A 19,289-nucleotide genomic window follows, 5' to 3' on the forward strand; every position below is an offset into this window, starting at 1 on the left:
AAGACCAAAAGGAACTATTCGATCATCCAGTCTGACATCCTGTATATCACAGGCCATTCAATTTCATTCAGTTACCTCTATATTGAGTGCAATAACTTGTGTTTGGCTAAAGCAGGGGTCGGCAACCTTCGGCATGCAGCCATCAGGGTAGTCTGCTGCGGGCTGCAAGACATTTTGTTTACATTGACCGGCCACAGGCACAGCCCCCCGCAGCTCCCAGTGGCCGCAGTTCACCATTCCCGGCCAATGGGAGCCATGGGAAGCGCAGCCACCGCTTCCCACAGCTTGACCGGGAACGGCGAACCATGGCCACTGGGAGCTCAGGGGTTCCATCCGCCGGCTCCTGCCAGCCGGGATCCTGGCTGCCGGACCTGCTCAGCCCGCTGCCGGTCTGGGGTCCCGACCCTGTCCACATACAGTGGGTACCTACCTTCTCCCTGGTTCTGGCCTAGTCTCTTCCTCTCTCTGCACTGAGCTGAGGGTTGGAGTGCACTGAGCACAGGGCTGGGGGTGAAGGGTCTGGCCAGGAGCTTGAATGAGGGTTGTTCAGCCAATTGCTCAGACAAACAAGTTTGTTTACATTTGCAGGAGATAATGCAGCCCGCTTCTTGTTTACAAGGTCACCCGAAAGTGAGAACAGGTGTTCTCCTGGCACAGTTGTAACTGGTGTCGCAAGATATTTATGTGCCAGATGTGCTAAAGATTCATATGTCCCTTCATGCTTCAACCACCACGTGTCCATGCTGATGATGGGTTCTGCTCCGTAACAATCCAAAACAATGCAGACCAATGCATGTTCATTTTCTTCATCTGAGTCAGATGCCACCAGCAGAAGGTTGATTTTCTTTTTTGATTACTCAAGTTCTGTAGTTTCTGCATCAGAGTTTGCTCTTTTAAGACATCTGAAAGCATGCTCCATACCTCGTCCCTCTCAAATTTTGGAAGGCACTTCAGATTCTTAAACCTTGGGTTGAGTGCTGTATCTATCTTTAGAAATCTCACACTGGTACCTTCTTTGCATTTTGTCAAATCTGCAATGAAAGTGTTCTTAAAATGAACAACATGTGCTGGGTCATCATCAGAGACTGCCATAACATGAAATATATGGCAGAATGCAGGTAAAACAGAGCAGGAGGCATACAATTCTCCTCCAAGGAGTTCAGTCACAAATTTAATAACTCATTATTTTTTTAATGAGTGTCTTCAGCTTGGAAGCATGTCCTCTGGAATGGTGGCTGAAGCACTAAGGGGCATCCGAATGTTTAGCATATCTGGCACCTTGTTATGCTGGCTACAAAAGTGCCATGTGAACACCTGTTCCCACTTGCAGGTGACATTGTAAATAAGGAGCGGGCAGCATTATCTCCCGTAAATGTAGACAAACTTGTTTGTCTTAGTGGTTAGCTGAACGAGAAGTAGGACTGAGTGGACTTGTAGGCTCTGAAGTTTTACACTGTTTTGTTTTTGAGTGCAGTTGTAAAAAAAAACAAACCCTACATTTGTAAGTTGCACTTTCATAATAAAGTGATTGCACTTCAGTACTTGTATGAGGTGAATTTAAAAATACTATTTCTTTTGTTTGTCATTTTTACAGTGCATATATTTGTAAACAAAAATAATAATATAAAGTGAGCACTGTGCCCTTTGTATTCTGTGTTGTAATTGAAGTCAATATATTTGAAAATGTAGAAAAACATTCAAAAAAATGTAATAAATTTCATTTGGGTTTCTATTGTTTAACAGTGTGATTAAAACTCTGATTAATCACAATTAATTTTTTGAGTTAATCACGTGATTTAACTGCGATTAATCGACAGCCCTAAGTCCACTATATATAGCTGTTTGGGACTCTCTTCTGTTTGCCCACATTGAAAGTAATCAGGACATGATCACTAGTCTCAGGCAATCATCATCTTCCAATCCAGTGATTCGTTTATCTTTATTCATCTTAATTCATGAATACAGCTTTGTCCTAATCACTTCAGATATTGCCAAAACTCTCCCCCATAGCCACACCACATATGCAGAATCTGAAGTACACAGAGCCTTTTTTTTTTAAAGCAATATAGTTTATGTGGGTGGGAAATAATGGAAAAACTGCCCAAAATATCCAGCTGTGGTGAAATTAGTGACTCTCAGTAATCCTGATCCTACAAGCTGCAGCACAAGAGTAGACCCTTATACCAGCATAGAGTACTGTGGAAATCAGTGGGGTTCTGCATGGACCCAGGAGTCCTCCTATATGGAGCATCTTGTGGGGTCAGAATCAGTTATTTTAGTCTCCATTTTTAACATACCAGATAAGTTCAGGACATCCCAGTATTTAACTTTGATGTCTTTTACAACTAAAATATGGGTATGTTTTGGGCTGTTGGGAAATGGTTGGTAATGGATTTGGGCTTCTAGTGGCATCAGGAGGTTCTACTGATTAAACTTTCTTTTTCTGAATGTATCTTTAATTAAGATTTAAAAAAAATAAAATAAAACCCTTCCCAAGACCCTACCCATCTATAAAGTACAGGGAGCCCTGAGGAGAAGTATAATGCCTCTCTGTTTGTGTGTAGGTGTGCTGTGATTGCTATTCCATCCTATAACTAGCACCACCAGAACACAGAGAACTCAATCCTTTGACGTGGGGGAGATAAGGAGGGGTAAGACCACTAAAGAAAACCAGACCTTGTTAAATTTAAGTACCATGTCTAAGTACTTTATTCGTTCTCCTTCAAAGCCCTATAGGATCATTTAACATTGACCCCTTTGTGTTAGAGGAGTGTAGCTTAAAACTACAAACTGTTCCTGTGATGGTCTCTGTGTGGCTATACCAGCAAGGGACTCCCTCCCCGTGACCTTTGACCCCCCCATAATCTGCATAGAGGAATGAGAGGCATTCAGTGGAGCAGGAACAGTCGTGAGCTGGGCTGCAGCCGGAGGAGGTGGACTTACAAACTAGCCTGCGAGAGGCAGGAGTTCCAGTCGGGTAGGAAAACAGCAAGCCCAGGGAAAAGGTGAAATGAACCCTTGGAAATGTCTGTGGCAGAGAATACATGAGCAAAGGACCAAGAGAGCTGCATGATTGTTGGACACCGGCCCTCTTAAAGGTTAAGAAATGGGCCAGACCTCAGTCTCCTCTCTGTCTGAGCAAGCCAGCGGTGAGTAGCCCTGTAAAGCTGCAAGCGAGCAAGCCACTCCGCCGGACTCCCCGCGGGGTGCTCGGTGCGCTCGGAACTGCTATTTAGTTGAAGAAAAGTCAAATTGCAGGGAGTGAAATAAGCTGCAGCGTATCCAATTCCCTTAGATGGACGGAACAGCAGCGCTGCACCAAATTCTTTGTCAAGAAAAAGTAGAATGCCTTTGGGGTTGCATGCAGCAGAGTTTGTCTTAAAGGCACAGGGCACTCTTTTCCTAAAAGGATGCCTTAGTTTGGTATTATTTGAATATGCCTTTATTGATTTAACCTTGGTTAGATCTGGAACTACCCTTTTTGAAAATACAAAGTTAACTTGATGATAGATATCTATAGCTCCGGGAATCACATATTCCTTACTGTTCTGTCTTTTTTTTTTTTTAAGCAGAAACTGTTTGTCTAAGATGCAAGAAAAGGGTGCTTTTGTTGTTCTGCTTTGAAACATATAGAAAAGAACAGTATGCAATGGAGTTCTGCTGTCTACAGCGCTTCTTAATGCCTATTCTAAATGTATTAGCTTTGGTTTGATGCATATATTTCCTTCTCTGTTTTTTCTGCTCTGCTTCCACAGAATACAAACACTGTCTAGCCATACCAAAGGTTTTTAATTCTGCACTAATATATATTCTCTTTATTCATCATTCATTTGAATTTTTTAAAAAGCCATCAAGAAGGCACAACTGACATGTAACCAAAGAGTGTTTCTCTGAAAACATTAACAGGCTCTCTCTGAGTTGCAATGCACTGTTTCTTTCCTCTCCCCCGTTCCGCCCCTGCAATTTTTTTTTTAAATTAAAAAAAGAAAGGAAGGAAGGGGACCTCTGGCACCTATCCCAGCAGTACAGATAGAACCCACCCATCTGTTTGCTCTTGGCTCTCTTACATTTTATGCGTAAGCTGACTATTAAAAGAAATAACATTAGTGGAATTTTTTGGTTGATTCCAAATTAACTTTTTGAAGATTAATATTATATATTTGATATTTTGGGGCAGAAGCATGTTGATATAACCTGGTGTGTTTTAGTTACTGAACAAAAGATCAGCTAACCCCAACAATAATAAAAGAGAAGGGAATGTAGAATCTAAATGAATACCAGCAAGATTTGAAATTTCCAGTAAAAACGTCACTGTGCTCAGAGCTTTTTCTTTAACACTTCTTGTCATCGTTTAAAATAAGCAAACAAAAACTGTGGCGAGGCTGACCACTCTGTATACTCTGCATTTCTTTCCAAGTGTGTTTAGTGACACTGATACGGAAACCTTTTGCAAATCAAGAGACTATACATCAAACTCTCTTTTCCCCTCTTTACTGTCAGTTTATTCATGGAGCTGTGGGGTATAAGAGAACATTTTTATGAAAATATGGAGGTTTTCTGGAAAAGTATATCATGTTGCAGATGGTACAGTTTTCAGTTCCCACCATGCATGAGCCTAGTAAAATTATCGGTGTATGAAAACTTTGATTATTCCTTCTCTTGACCCACTTCATCTTCTATGTCAATATGTTAGAGAAATGTGGCTATATTTTTAAAGGTTTCACCCAACAGTGAACACATTAGAATTTCATCAAGGTAGCTGTTGTTAGGAAACAAATTTAAGGAAACGGAAGCCTTAGATAAAGTTTTTGTTAAACTTCCTTTACAAAAACGTGTTCAAAATGTTATGTGGAAATCTGTTTGGGGTGTGGTTAGGGGGACGGAGTTTGTATATCTTGAAACATGTTACTTGTGTCTGTATTCTCCAGGGTACACAGTAATGAAGAATAATTGTACTGGTTTTATAACTAATTAAAAAAATCTCAGAATCTTTTTTTAATTGAAAACAGCATTTTCACTTCGGAGCAACAGAAGAAAACCAGCTGGACAGTGTACATTTTGAGGGTACTTTAGTGCTCCAGATGAGTTATGATAATTGTGAAAATTTTAACTGAGAAGCATACTGTCCTTATGATTCCTGAGTTAGAGGTAGCCTTGTCTGAATACTCTAGTAATATAACTTTGATGCAGCTTTCAGAAAGTTTCACAAAACTGCGGTAAGCTTCTGAAAATGTCTAGGAAGTATATTCTCAGCAAGAAACCCTTGAGACAAATGTGGGTGGGTAGGTCCTATAGAAAAACAGATGCTATCTAGTCTATTTGATGCTTAAAAAGTCATAAGCTTTTGGGGCCAAATCCTGTTCCACTGAAGTCAATGAAATGACTTCTTCTTGACTTCAGTGGAGCTGGGTTGCCCCCTCATGAATAGACAGTCCAAAAATCTTCGTTCAGTTTGGCATACCTGCCAGCTACAAGCTGTATAAGCCATTGACAGTTGCTAGAGATTAGAGAGTTAAAGGAAAGCTTTACTGTTTATACACAGGGCTGCAAATCTGTTTTAGTGCTAAGGAATCAATAGGGCATTCAGACCCTTAGCCAACCAAGCAAAAGCAGCTGTGAAAGAGCAAACCCAGGCCTGGGGCTACAACTAGGGTTGCCAACCCTCTAGATTTGTCCTGGAGTCTTCAGGAATTAAAGATTAATCTTTAATTTAAAAGATTATGTCATGTGATGAAACCCCCAGGAACACGTCCAACCAAAATTGGCAACCCTAGCTCCAACCTCTTTCTCATCCAAGCTAACATTTAGGATCTGATTGTGCAGTATGATTTCCTAGTGTGGACTGTTGTCCCTGTGTGGAGTTAAGGGTCCAGCATTTGGGCACCAGAGGTCTGAACTACAGGATCACATTTCAGAATTGGGGCCTTAGATTTGCTCAAGAAGCAGAAATTTGTTCAGTACAGAAAAAAATTAAAATGAAGTTTCCAGGGGGTTCTTGCCCAGAAAATGGGAAGTATCAGTTGTAATGTTCTACATTTTTGATTATTTATTTTAAGTCAGAAGATTTTTTTTAAAGGGGGTGGGGAGAAGACCCTGAAAAGTAAGTTTGTTTGGTATTTATCTGGAAATGTGTGTTGGAAATGCGTAGGCCAAGAAAGGAGGGCCCCACATCAATTCTGAGTGTTTCCCAGGAGTGTCTTGCAAGATCAGGGCCTAAACCTAAAACCAGAGGTAGCATCAATTCTGCAACAGGTTGCCCTTTCCTGTCTGTGTACAAAGTTTGCCCTTCCATGTCCGTCTTCCATCCATACCATATCTCCCAAACCTCCATCCTCCTGTACAGCGATGCTCCCTAGCACCTTACGTTAACTAGACATTGGCAGCAAGAGAGAAGACTATTTTGGACATCAAACTTGCTACAAAAATAAAATCACTTGCTGTGGCTCTGACTCAGCAAAGTACTTAAGAGTGACCTTAAGGGGACTTGTTTAAGGTGATGCACCTTTTTATTTATTTATTTTCTTAAACTGCTCACTATTTTTTCTTTGCATAAATATATCTTCCCTCCTGTAACTTTAGTGTCTCTTTCCTTCTGGTTAGCTTATTTCTTTTACTTTTTCTTCTCATTAAGGGCCTATTTCTGCTCTCATTGATTCTGTTTACACACATTGCCTTCACTGGTGTTAGTTCCGGTTTACACTGGTGTAAAAGAGAGGAGGATCAGATCTGGAATCAGTTCTTTCCCCTAACCCAGAGGCAGTCAAACTGCGGTCTGCAGACCACTGGCAGAGCAGTTGCTGGCTGTCTTTAGAGAGCTGGCTGGTCACATGGAGCTGGCTGCTCCACCTTTGCTCCAGCTGCTCAAACACATTTAAAAGGTTTTTCTTCTTCCGTGTAGGCCCTTGCTCTAGCTGCGTCAAGGATGCTCTGTATATGTGAATGGTAGAAAAAGTGGGCAGTGCAATTGTAAAAGGCGAGGGGGACAGTGGATCCAGTAGACAACCTCTGTGTTGAAACGTTTCCCACACTGTAAAAGAAGTTTGAGAACATCCTGCCTTAGTTCCTCCTCTCTGATCTTTCCCCAGGCCTGACAGGACTTGCCAAATCGGCACTCTGAGTGGTGTTCAGGGACTTAACTTTGCACTCAAGAGCTGATCAGTGCAACTATCACTTCTGCTTTCTGCCCAGCAGATCAGTGGCTTTCAAGAGGGAGAAGAGCTGCTGAGCACTGATGGGAAGCAGCTTTTATAAGTAGTTCTTGTATTGCTTGGTGCCAGCCACTTAGTACCTACCATGAGGCTGGAGACTTCTCAAATGGAAGAGCAGGAGTCACACTGGGAATGTAGCACTCAAAAGCCCTTATCCTGGAGCTGAAAAACTATAGCCCATTGGAGCCTGCTATTTGTTGAGCTTGGCATTCTGTGCAGGCATTATCACGGGTCAAAAGTTAACTTGTTTCTCAGCCTGCTTATTTTTATCTCTCTTGGGGCCAGGGGCTTCCTGTTAGTTGACACAGCAGTTACATCTTTTCCTATGGCTGGCCAGAGAACTTGCAGCTGGTCTTGACCAGGCACCAGCAATTTTTTTTCAGAATGCAATGGAAAAGATGGTCTTTGTTTCTGCGAAAGAACAAAGCTAGGTATCAATAAGCAACCCAATTAGATATTGAGTGTCTCTGAAAGCTGTGTAGTGTAGACAAAGCCTATGAAGCAGGGCTGAAACCTGGCTACTGGTGTGCCAGGAAAGCTGGCTTTAAACATGTCATAGCTTTTGAAATGTTACCCTACATCTCTTTTTTTTTTTTTTTTAAGTATCTCCAAAATGCATATAAAAAGGTAAAGACACATATTAGATGTTCATACTTTTTAAGGCCAGAAGGGACTATTAGATCATAACCTGGTCTTCTAAATAACACCCAGTTACCCTTACATGTGGCAGTGACCTACGTCATTTTTGAAAATGAGACTTAGGAATTGAAGTCAGTTAGGTGTGTTTGAAAATTTTCCCATCATATTTTATATTGCAGTGTTCTGGTACTGCAGTCCATTGAGTACGGACATACATTCTGGAAATGTCCAGTGCATATTTTGTTCAGAATGTTTGATTCTCCTTTAGAGGATGTGTGTGTTTGGGTTTTTCTTTTGTTTTGGCTTTAGAATTTGTGAGGACATTTTAAAGCTCATGAAAGTAAAGGACTCAGTGCTGATTTTGAGCCAGAGGGATTGCAAGCATGCACATCACAAGGTTTCTCCCGTTAACTCTCCCAGTGTATCCGAGCCCCAAGCCTCAACAAGCTTGCAATTCCACTCTGTAGCTCTTGCACACACACCTGTTAACTGTGATGGATTTTGTGTTAATTTTGGGGTATGGACAAATGGAAATTAGAATGTGACCACAAAACTCATTTTCCTTTGCCAACTAAGTTGAGATTTCAACCCAAGTCTTCAGAAGTGAAAGTCTCTGCTTCCCTTCGGTTTTGAACTTTGGCACACACATCTGGTTTTTTACCTGAAAGAAAGATGCTATCTGCCGTGCTGTTTAAGAAACACTGCACTTCTGAAACATTCTTTTCATTCAACTCTTTCTTTTCAGCCATAAATAAACCCGATTGGACTTCAAGTACAGTAAACAACTTTTCCATTTTTTTCATTCTTATGTCTGGAGTCACAAAAGAGGTGCAGCATAAGAATATAACTAGGAAGGCTAATAGTTTTGTTGTGAATATGAACAATAGCCGCTGCTATGCTGACGTGAACCAAGTTTTAAACATAGGATCGGTAGGATTTTTATCTTAATTGTTTGGTCCTGTGGGGAAAAAATGGGAAATTTAGGATTGTGCCCTCATAATACTCAGGCTATGGGTACATAATAGACTGTGCCTGTGTTGGCATAGCTATGTTGGTAGAGCCCCTTAGTGTAGCCTAAGTGTACATTGATGGAAGGAATTTTTCTGCCAGTATAGAAACACCACCTCTCAAAAAGACATGAGTGATACTGTCAGAAACAACCCTCTGTCAGCATAGCTGTGTCTACACTGGGTTTTTTGTTGGCATAACTGTCAGTCAGGAGTGTGTTTTCTTCATACCCCAAACAGACACATCTATGCTAGGATAAATTTTAAGTGTAGACCAAGCCTGGGAATTGGAACTCTATCCTTTTTTGTCTCTTGCACTGTACCCTTATGTAATTATGGATAGGGCCCTACCATAATTCAGGACCGTTTTGGTCAATTTCATGGTTGTAGGATTTTAAAAATTGTAAATTTCATGGTTTCAGCTATTTAAATCTGAAATTTCGTGGTGTTGTAATTTTAGGGGTCCTGACCCACGAAGAAGTTGTGGAGAGGTCACAAGGTTATTGTAGTGGGGGTTGTGGTACTGCTACTCTTACTTCTGCGCTGCTGCTGGCGGCGACACTGCCTTCAGAGCTGGGCAACTGGAGAGCAGAGGCTGCTAGTTGGGAGCCCAGCTCTGAAGGTAGAGCTGACGCCAGCAGCAGCACAGAAGTAAGGATGGCATGGTATGGTATTGTCACCCTTACTTCTGTGCTGCTGCCTGCAGAGCTAGGCCCTCAGTCAGCAGCTGCCACTCTCCAGCCGCCCAGCTTTGCAGGCAGCAGCGCAAAAGTAAGGGTGGCATGGCATAGTATTGCCACCCTTACTTCTGCGCTGCTGCTGGCGGGATGCTGCCTTCAGAGCTGGGCACCCAGCCAACAGCCACTGCTATCCGGCCGCCCAGCTCTGAAGGCAGTGCAGAAGTAAGAGTGGCAATACCGCGACCCTCATAAAATAATCTTGTGACCCCCCCATGCAAATCTCTTTTGGGTCAGGACCCCCAATTTGGGAAACACTGGTCTCTCCCATGAAATCTGTGTAGTATAAGGTAAAAGCACACAAAAGACAAGATTTCACAAAGGGAGACCAGATTTCAGTCTGTGGCTGTGTTTTTCCTGGACATGAATTTACTAGGGCCTAATTCTGGAGGAATGTATATCTAAAATGTAGGGACACTACTGTTCTCAATTTTTACTGAATTTTAGCTTCCTTAGTAACATCAGTGAAAAGGTGATCAATTCTGATTATCTGGAGCTTTTGCATATATGTGGATCTTGGTCTGAACAGGTTTGTTTGAGGTCTGAACCCCTTATGTTCATATGTTTATTAATCTTGACTTATAAGGGCCTACATTTTTTAAAATGTACTGCAATTTTGGGTACCCAACTTGGCACTGATTTTCCGAGATTTTGAGCAGCCACAACTCCAGCTGACATCAGTGGGAGCTGCAGGTGCTCAGACCTGCTGAAAGAGCAGTATCTTTGTGTGTCAAATTGGGAAGCCAAAATTAAATACCCACTTTGGAAAATTTAGGTCTCAGTGCCCAAAGCTTTTTGCTGCCAGTCGAGACTAAAGTGTGAACAAATGGACTGGGAGACTGTGCAGAAATAGTGCTGGGAGAGACTGCAGTAACTTTCATACGTGCCATGCTCTCCCTGAGCAAAACACTGCACAAAATGCCACAGCAGTTAATGTTGATTGGCCCCGAATGAACTCCTCTGCTGCAGCAATAACTCATTACAGATGAGATTGCAGTGTTAAGCTGCAATGGAAAGTAGGGGTTCTCTCTCTGACGTGCCCATGGAGGAATAACCACTCCACAGGAATGGCCAATGTATTTGTGACAAATGTAAGCTTAATGCCCTGCAAATCTCAACCCTAGTGTTCCCACTTTCTTTCACTTTGTGAGGCAGCTCTTAAGATGAGCTTGAATCCTTTCCATTTTGCTATGTAAGTATTCTGTACCATATTTACATTTCACTTTAGAAAAAATTGTTTTCATTACTTCAGCCCTTTCAGGCATGTGTTTCTTACCACTGCCTTCAACTGTGGATAATTTCATACCCTGATATTTGGTAATCCCTAACCACTAATCAGCTGTTTGCAGCATTAATCAGCAGCTTCCTGATTTATTACATTTAGAAAGAGAAAAGACCACCTAGTAAATTCAGTACTGGCAAGGCTGAAAAATAAGATGAGCTGTCCAGTTTTCTGTAGAACTGCATTATCAAATGACCGTCCGGATGTTTCTATCAAGCCCAAACCCCTACAAGTTCTCAACTCCGCGCACATACCCCTCTTTTCAGTATCTATGATAGATGGTTCTACTCCATAGCCCGCATCTCTCTCCAGTCACCATTCTCCTTCCTTTCTAGACACAGTTCCATAACTTTCGCATTGCTGAATAAACATTAATAGAGATCAAGTAATAATACCTGAGTCTTATATGGCATTTTTCATCAGTCGATCTCAAAGCATTTTACAAATGAGGTATCGTTATCTCCATTTTATAGATGGGGAAACTGAGTCACAGAGAGGCAAAGTTAGTTGCCCAAGATCACCCAGCAGGGCAAGTGGCAGAGCCAGGAATAGAACCCATGTTACCTGAGTCTCGCTCCTGTGTTCATTAGGCCACACTATCTCCATTGGCCCTCATCTCTTCCCTTCTAACTTTTTAGAATAACCATTATCATCAGTCATAATCCAGCATTTAAAAAACATCTCTCTGATCTTAGGATCTCCCCTGAGAGCTACTAAAATAGCACTATTCGGGACCAGGCTCGGGACTGAGTTCCAAAGCTGAGGGGCCCTCAAGGAGAATAATCTGCTCGCTGCCTGCATTCCATTTGTACAAGAGGGCTCCAGATCATGTGCACTTGCTGACTGCAGCTGTGGCAATGTGGCATGGGGAGAGAAGGATTTTCATTTAAGTCATGTCAGGCCATTTAGAGAGAGAGAAATTTAAAAAAATCAGAGAACCTGGAGTAGGAGGGTGAGGAAAATCTGATACAGTTAAAAACAAACCTTCTCCCCAAACCAAACACACACTGGGTTTGTTTTTTCCTGGGGAAAAAAAAAACAAAAAACCATTCACAGGTTTTTCATAGCCCTACCCTCAAGTGAGTCCCATAATCCTCCAGTCAAGTGTTTGCTGTCACATCTACTGCAGAGTAAGACAGCTGAGTCCAAACAGTACATGCTCTTCCTATACCACTATCCTAAGTCTGGAATGATGCTCAGGCTCTGGAAGGCGATAAGTAACATGGGCAGGATATAGCACTGTTGCAGCAGGACTGGTAGTAGGAACTAGACATGCAGGGGTGTAACTGTGAACATCAGGTTGATTGCAGGGCATGAAAATAGCCTGCAAGTGTTTCCTCGCCACCTCTGACCAGGATCACACAGATTGCAGCAATGGTTCTTTGTGTTATCTGAACCAATTCAACCTTCCCCATTCACAGTCAAACCATACAACTCTTTAGGAGTCCCAATCCATACTGGCAATAGGGGGTTACACTGTCACGTGGAGACTGTTTGCCAGGACACTTACTATATTTTGAATGGTTACCTGAGACTTGAATGGCTTACAGGCCTTATGCAAGCTCTCTGCTTAGGCATGGATTTCACCCAATTAACACAGCTTTCAATCCATAGGCCACTTGGGAACAAGAAAGTCAAAGATGACAGACTTGATCACTTTAATGTGTTTTCTCTGCTTAGAACAGCTATGGTGGACAATTGTTAGTGTTGGAGGATTTGAAAAAAGCAGGCACCCAGACATCCCAGTCATAGTGTGGCAGGGCAGAGGGTCAGACTGCATAAAGAATAAAATGAGAGAAAAACATTCAAAAAATGGTGAAGCTCTGTGTGTGTTGTATTGGCAAGGGATTGGTTAATTGTGTACTGGCTAATAATATTTTCTATTATTTGACAAGTCAGGCAGCTTGGTAAGGTAAGGTAAAGCTGTTTGTGAGTGACATCCTTATAATACTATTCATTGTTACATCAAAAGATGTAGACTAGAGCCCTGCAGCAGGACTGGGATCCCACAGGACCTGCTGCCATAACAGCAAGAGTGGATAACATACTTTGTCGCAGGCGGGATTGGGTGGGTAAAAAACCCAGACTGCAATAATTTGCAGGAAAACACTAAATCTTTTTTTAATAAAGGTTTTCATACTTAAATTTAAGCGAGGGATAAAAAAAGATTTGATATCTATTATAACAGGAATTAAAGTATTTTTACATGGTTTAAGCAAGATTTGTTTTATTCTTTTAATGCTAAAAATTGTCTGAATTCCATTTATATATATATATATGTAATAACTCACCGTTGTTTTGTTTTTAGTAGCAATATCTCTCTCTCGTGGGATTTGTGGGATCTAAGGTTTTTGCAGGTGGGAGCGGGCTAAAAATGCAAGAAACAATGTGGGAGCGGGAGCGTGATTTAAAAAATAGTCCTGTGCAGGGCTCTAATGTAGACCGTGAACATTGTTTTGTTTTCCCATGATTGCCACTTCATCTGTTTATGAATTTGAACAGTGTTATTGAGTGGAATCGGGGGTATGGTACAGCTGTCCTAACACTTGAAACTGTGCTGAGAAAGCAAACTGTACACTGCAAGATCAACTTTCATCCCCCACAAAGAACATCGATTGTACTGATGATGAGAGATGTTCACTGTGGCCAACAGGCCAAACATCAGCAGCAAAACTAATTGAGTAGAGGAAATTTCCCATTTGTATATTATTAAATCATTTTTGTATTTTCTGTGTCTGAATGCGCTGGGGTTTTGGATTCAGGGTCATGGCTAATCAAGATCCAAGAGCATTGCAGATGCGCTTGATATTGGTTGAAGGCTTGGGGTTTTAGCAGCACTTGTGCAAAGAATTAACATCACACAGTTTGTAAATATAAACAAATTACAATGAACGTCATTCTTCACAAAATATGCGCAGGTTCTGCTAAGTATTTGTTTAGGATAAATAACTAATTTCAACAGCTAGAATTATTGTTCTATTGTTCTGTGACAGACAATGAAATTTGATATTTTCACCATGACCAATCCATTATGTTTTCAGCTCAAGCCACGATTTGCCTGGGGTGATAGCTAGAGGCAGACAGGGACACTTTCGAAGTCCTAAAGTTTCTTATTAAATGGCTGTAGCTTTGGCTGAGAACTGAACCCAGTCTACTTATTTTTTCAATGACTCTTGACTGGGGTCAACCTCCATGGACAATGTGCCTGGGGTTTGTTACCCAGAACTTTAATGCTGCCATCTGATATATTGTAAATATTACAGTTCTACCATTTGTATTTTTGTTGATGAAGAAATAAGGCATCTCCCCTTTCTCCTTTGCCCATATATCTCTAGACCAAGGATGGCAATGCTGAACAATATAGAGCCAAATTGTTGTTTAATAAAAATGTTGAGGGCCATGACCAAAGTAAGAGGGCACTTGTCATGAGGGAAGTTGGGTTGGATGTGCAGGAGATTTCACAGTGGGGCCACTTGTCATGGGTGTGTGTGTGTGTGTGTGTGTGTGTGTTTAAAAAAAAAAAAAAATTAAAAAAATTAACAGCTGGATTGGAGTCTCCTCCTTCACAATTCCATCTAAATTCAGTGCAGCCCACTTCATTCTTTTAAATTGACCCACCATCGGTTTAAATTATATATCCCGACTCTGTGGCAGGCCAATATGATAATCCCCAGCGACCTGTTGCACAGTCTAATGCCTATTGGCATCTGGGGTGCACTGAATCGTCACAGTTCAGTGGAGACCATGCTAGGGCCCTACGTACATGCATCTGTGCTCCCAAATCAAACTTTGCAGGTACACTAGGGAGTAAGAGACTAGGAGACACATTGGATGCTCTTCCCAAAACCTGAGGTCTCCCATGAGCCACCAGCTAAGCATCCATGTATTTCCCATACATGCATTCTTATGTGACTTTTGGTTTCCTTAGCTCTATCATCTAATGAATCCTTACAGGTTTGTAAGCTGTAGCTAACCTCGTAAGGGAAATTCAGAGGCCAGACCACTGCCGCTTCAGTAAGTACTCTACTCATTCATTGTCCTGTGGTGCATGGACAGCTCTGTGCTGTGTTAAAATATGTTTCCTGTTTTTTGCTAGGGACAATAGTGACTGCATTGTTTTTGTTATTTCTGACCCGAATACCAGCCCTTCCTGCAGTATAACGTATGCAAAGCATGAAAATCATAACAAGCAACTAGCCCAGTATGAAACCTAATCTTCTATGTGTTTTGGTTTTGTTAGATGAGGGAATGCACACAATGACACTTTTCAGCACATGTTTATTAAACACATCTATTCAGTGAGACACAGTAAAGTAATTTAGCTCATGTAACCACTTAAAGTTGTTCTAATCTGTGATTTCTGGATTCTAGCTGTCTTTACTGGAAAAAAAATAACCCAAAACATTTAATTGCCAAGAAATTATATATGTGTTATAATTTATTTCATTGCTAAGAGTTCTAGGTCATGCAGTTTTGTTCCTGTAAATGTATTCAATGTGTCTGAAGATTACTGGATGATTCTTGAAGTTTTATTAATTTATTACACATTTGAGTGGAGGAAAGTGTTGCTTCTTCTTCGAGTGCTTGCTCATGTCCATTCCATATTAGGTGTGTGGGCTTGCCACATGTACCGGTGCTGGAAGTTCTTCCCTCAGCAGTATCTGTAGGGGACTGGCTCTGGCACCCTTTGGAGTGGTGCCCGCATGGCGCGGTAGAAGGGGTGCCACTGGCTCTCCCCACCCTCAGTTCCTTCTTGCCACCAGTGATGGTGCTGGAATGTCTGCTGCTTCAGCTAGTATTGATTTCTTCTCTGTTCTTGTGAACTTTGAAATCCTGTAAAATAGCTATACGTAGTTAGTAGTTTTTTCTTAGTTACATATAGTAGTAGTTATCAAACTCTCCATTAGTCCTGAACAGGACCCAACTGGGGGTTGGGGCATGCCCTGGTCCCAGGGCTTTAAGCCCTGCGATTGCTGCAAACGGCCTGTGCCCATCAGCGATCCACATACCAGCTGCTGAAGGCGCTTAGCGAAAGGGCACAGAAGTGACAAGTGCCGTATTTGCAAGTTCTTCAAACCTAGGATGAAGAAGAAGCACGATATCTGTCTAAGAGCGCTCCTAATGTAGTCAGCACTCACTCCGGTACTGGAGCAGTGATCTGACTCCGCATCGAGCACCGTGGCCTCTGTGTGCATTGCTCCCCCGGCGCCATCCACAAACCAGCACCAGTCTCCCTCCATGGCTCTGGTCAAAAAGCTGAAAAAGACTGTGAGGGGAAGATCTCCTACCTCCCGTAGGAAAAGGAGAGGGCAGTGGGAGAGCAAAGACCCGTGTTGGGCAACTCAATATTTCCCTTGGGAAGATGGGCCCCAGCTCAAGTCAAGCAGTGCAGCCCATCCCATGCCTTGCCTGCGACTCCAGATAGTGGTGCAGGCCCTGGCCAGCTTCAGGTGCCATCGACACCTGAAGCCCTTCAAGCAGCTCAGGAGATCCTGATGCTCCTGGTGCCACCCTCACTGGCTCCTGTGGTACCTTGCTCTCGGGGAAAACCCGCGTTGGGACTTATGTGTGTGTCCCCGCCTCAGCAGTACCATTCCCCAGCGAGAGGGATGTCCCACCAGCGTTCGCCCACCTGCAGCTGTCATGCTTCAGGACAGGAGAGGCAGGCTCAGCAGAGCCCTCTTCGGTCCTCGCACCAGGGGCACCGATTGAGGGACTCAAGGCTTGTATTTCGTACCTCGCCGGGTAGATTGGTGCAGACCCTTTGAGGCATGTGCCACCCGGCAAGAACTCGGGGACTGGCCCCAACCATCTTCAAGGGCCCGGTATTGATCCCGGGACCGATCGGGCACCAGAGACTGCCGATCACTGGACAATCTACTCAGGACGATCTTCCTGGCAACCGGCTCGTAGTAGCTCCCAGTCCCGCTCAACTTCCCTGTACTAGTCGAATAGCGTAAGGCATGGATCACCGGGTATCTGACACAGATCAGCCAAATGCCGTCAGTCCCCGAGAGCCCGACCAAGACAGTCTCGCTCAAACAGATCGGCTTTGAGATGCAGTGACTGGCAAGAGCCAGTCGGACAAGAGCCACCCGCTCAGCCCAATCCTGGTCACCCGGCACCAACCGCTCTGCTGGTGGCTCCAGCTAGGGGCGAGATTCCCTGACTGCGGGAAGCCCAGTACTGACAGTGCCGACTACATTATCAACACCAAAACCTGTCCATGGCGCCAAGCGCAGTGGCTGGTGCCAGGGTAGCCATAGAATCCTTGGGACTTCGGTGTTCTGTCAGCCGGGGCACAGGGTCAGGGTCTGCACCATGCAGCTCCCGGAAGCCGCGGGATGGCCCCACTCCAGCTCCTACGTACTCCGGGGGTCCATTGGGAGCTACAGGGGCGGTGCCTGCGGATTGGGCAGTGTGCAGAGCTGCCTGACCACGCCTCCGCATAGGAGCCGGAGAATGGACATGCCACTGCTTCCGGAAGCTGCTTGAGGTAAGCGCCATTGGTAGCCTGCACCCCTGAGCCTCTCCCCACACCCCAACCCCATGCCTCAGCCCTGATCCCCCTCCTGCTCTCCAAGCCCCTCGTCCTGCCCCAGCCCAGAGCACCCTCCTGCACCCCAAACCTCTCATCTCCAGCCCCACCCCAGAGCCTGCACACCCAGCTGGAACCTGCACCCCTTCCCGCACCTCTGCCCCTGCCCTGATCCCCCTCCTGCCCTCCGAACCCATTGGTCCTAGCCCAGAGCACCCTCCCACATCCCAAACTCCTCATCCCTAGCCCCACTCCAGAGCCCGAACCCCCTCCCGCACCCCAACCCCAATTTTGTGAGCATTCATGGTCTGCCATACAATTTCTATTCCCCGATGTGGCCCTGGGCCAAAAAGTTTGCCCACCCCTGCACTAAGCAGAAATAAATGAATTAAGCTCAGGAATTTTTGTCCCCCTTCCTCTCAGCTACCCTCCCCCATTCTGTCCACCAGGGCTAATAATTTTGTATTAGGGCTGTAGATTAATCACAGTTAACTCATGAGATTAACTCAATAAATTAATTGTGATTAAAAAAATTAATTGCATTCTTAATAGAATACCAATTGAAATTTAATAAATATTTGTGGATGTTTTTCTACATTTTCAAATATATTGATTTCAAGTACAATACAGAATATAAAGTGTACACTGCTCACTCTATATCATTTTTTTAATTACAAATATTTGCACTGCAAAAATGATAAACACAGGAAATAGTATTTTTCAGTTCACCTCATACAAGTACCATAGTACAATCTCTTTGTTGTGAAAGTGCAATTTACAAATGTAGGGTGTGTTTTTGGTTGTTTTTTCTTTTGGTTACATAACTGCACTCAAAAACAACTATGTAAAACTTTAGAGCCTACAAGTCTACTCCATCCTACTACTCGTTCAGCCAATCACTAAGACAAACACGTTTGTTTACATTTACTTTCAGAAGACATTGTCTCCTGCAAATGTAAACAAACTTGTTTGAGTGATTGGCTGAACAAGAAATAGGACTGAGTGGACTTGTAGGCTCTAAAGTTTTATTTTTGAATGCATCGTTTTATTTTTGAATACAGTTATTTTTTGTACATAATCCTACATAGTTAAGTTCAACTTTAATGATAAAGAGGTTGCACTACAGTATTTCTATTAGGTGAATTAAAAAATACTATTTCTTTTGTTTTTTACGGTGCAAATATTTGTAATAAAAAATAAATATAAAGTGAGCACTCTACACTTCGTATTCTGTGTTATAATTGAATGTTCAATATATTTGAAAATGTAGAAAACATCCAAAAATTTAAATAAATGGTCTTCCATTATTATTTAAGTGTGATTATTCATGATTATTTTTTTAATCACGTGATTAATTGCGATTAATTTTTGTAATCGTTTGACAGCCCTATTTTGTATATTAAACATCTCTCTCTCTTCTGGCCTCTCCACCCCCATAGAGCATTCAAAGCATGCACAGCCATACAGGAAATCATTGTAAAAACCAGCCTCAGAAAACTGCAAATGAGAACAAATAGAGGAGGTCCCCTATGAGATGAATTCATCATGGTGGATGAATGAGGCCTGGGTTAGCCTGTAAATTAAACTCTTACTCTGAACAGGCACTGAGTTAATTTTCCGATGAGAAAGCTACAGAAGACTCTTACTGCCTGCAGTCATAGGTGCTGGAACGAGGGGTGTTGGGGGTGCTGCCATATATTTCCATCATATACAAGGTTTACAGTTTGGTTGAATAGGCTCTTAGCACCTCCACTATACAAATTGTTCCAGCGCCCCTGCCTGCAGTCCAGCTGATAACTTAATTAGGCAGCAGCCATCTCCAGCATAATTGGTAACCTATTTCTTCACCCTAAAAGGGTGTTTCAGGGGATATAAAAC

General features: G+C 42.9%; 1 protein-coding gene across 3 annotated transcripts in view; it reads left to right on the top strand.

Annotated features, from left to right (window-relative positions):
- Nucleotides 1–2,831: 2,831 nt before the first annotated feature.
- PHACTR2 (phosphatase and actin regulator 2) overlaps nt 2,832–19,289 on the top strand; it is a 121,979-nt gene continuing 105,521 nt past the window's right edge. For 2 of the 3 annotated variants that reach the window (XM_045010827.1, XM_045010829.1), the window contains exon 1: nt 2,832–3,149. In XM_045010827.1, the coding sequence (XP_044866762.1) occupies nt 3,045–3,149 (105 nt within the window). In that variant the 5' untranslated portion in view covers nt 2,832–3,044. The remainder of the gene's footprint in view (nt 3,150–19,289) is intronic. The other variant, XM_045010828.1, reaches the window with a different exon arrangement.

Source organism: Mauremys mutica, chromosome 3 (assembly GCF_020497125.1).
Source record: "Mauremys mutica isolate MM-2020 ecotype Southern chromosome 3, ASM2049712v1, whole genome shotgun sequence".
Classification (NCBI taxonomy): Eukaryota; Metazoa; Chordata; order Testudines; family Geoemydidae; genus Mauremys; species Mauremys mutica.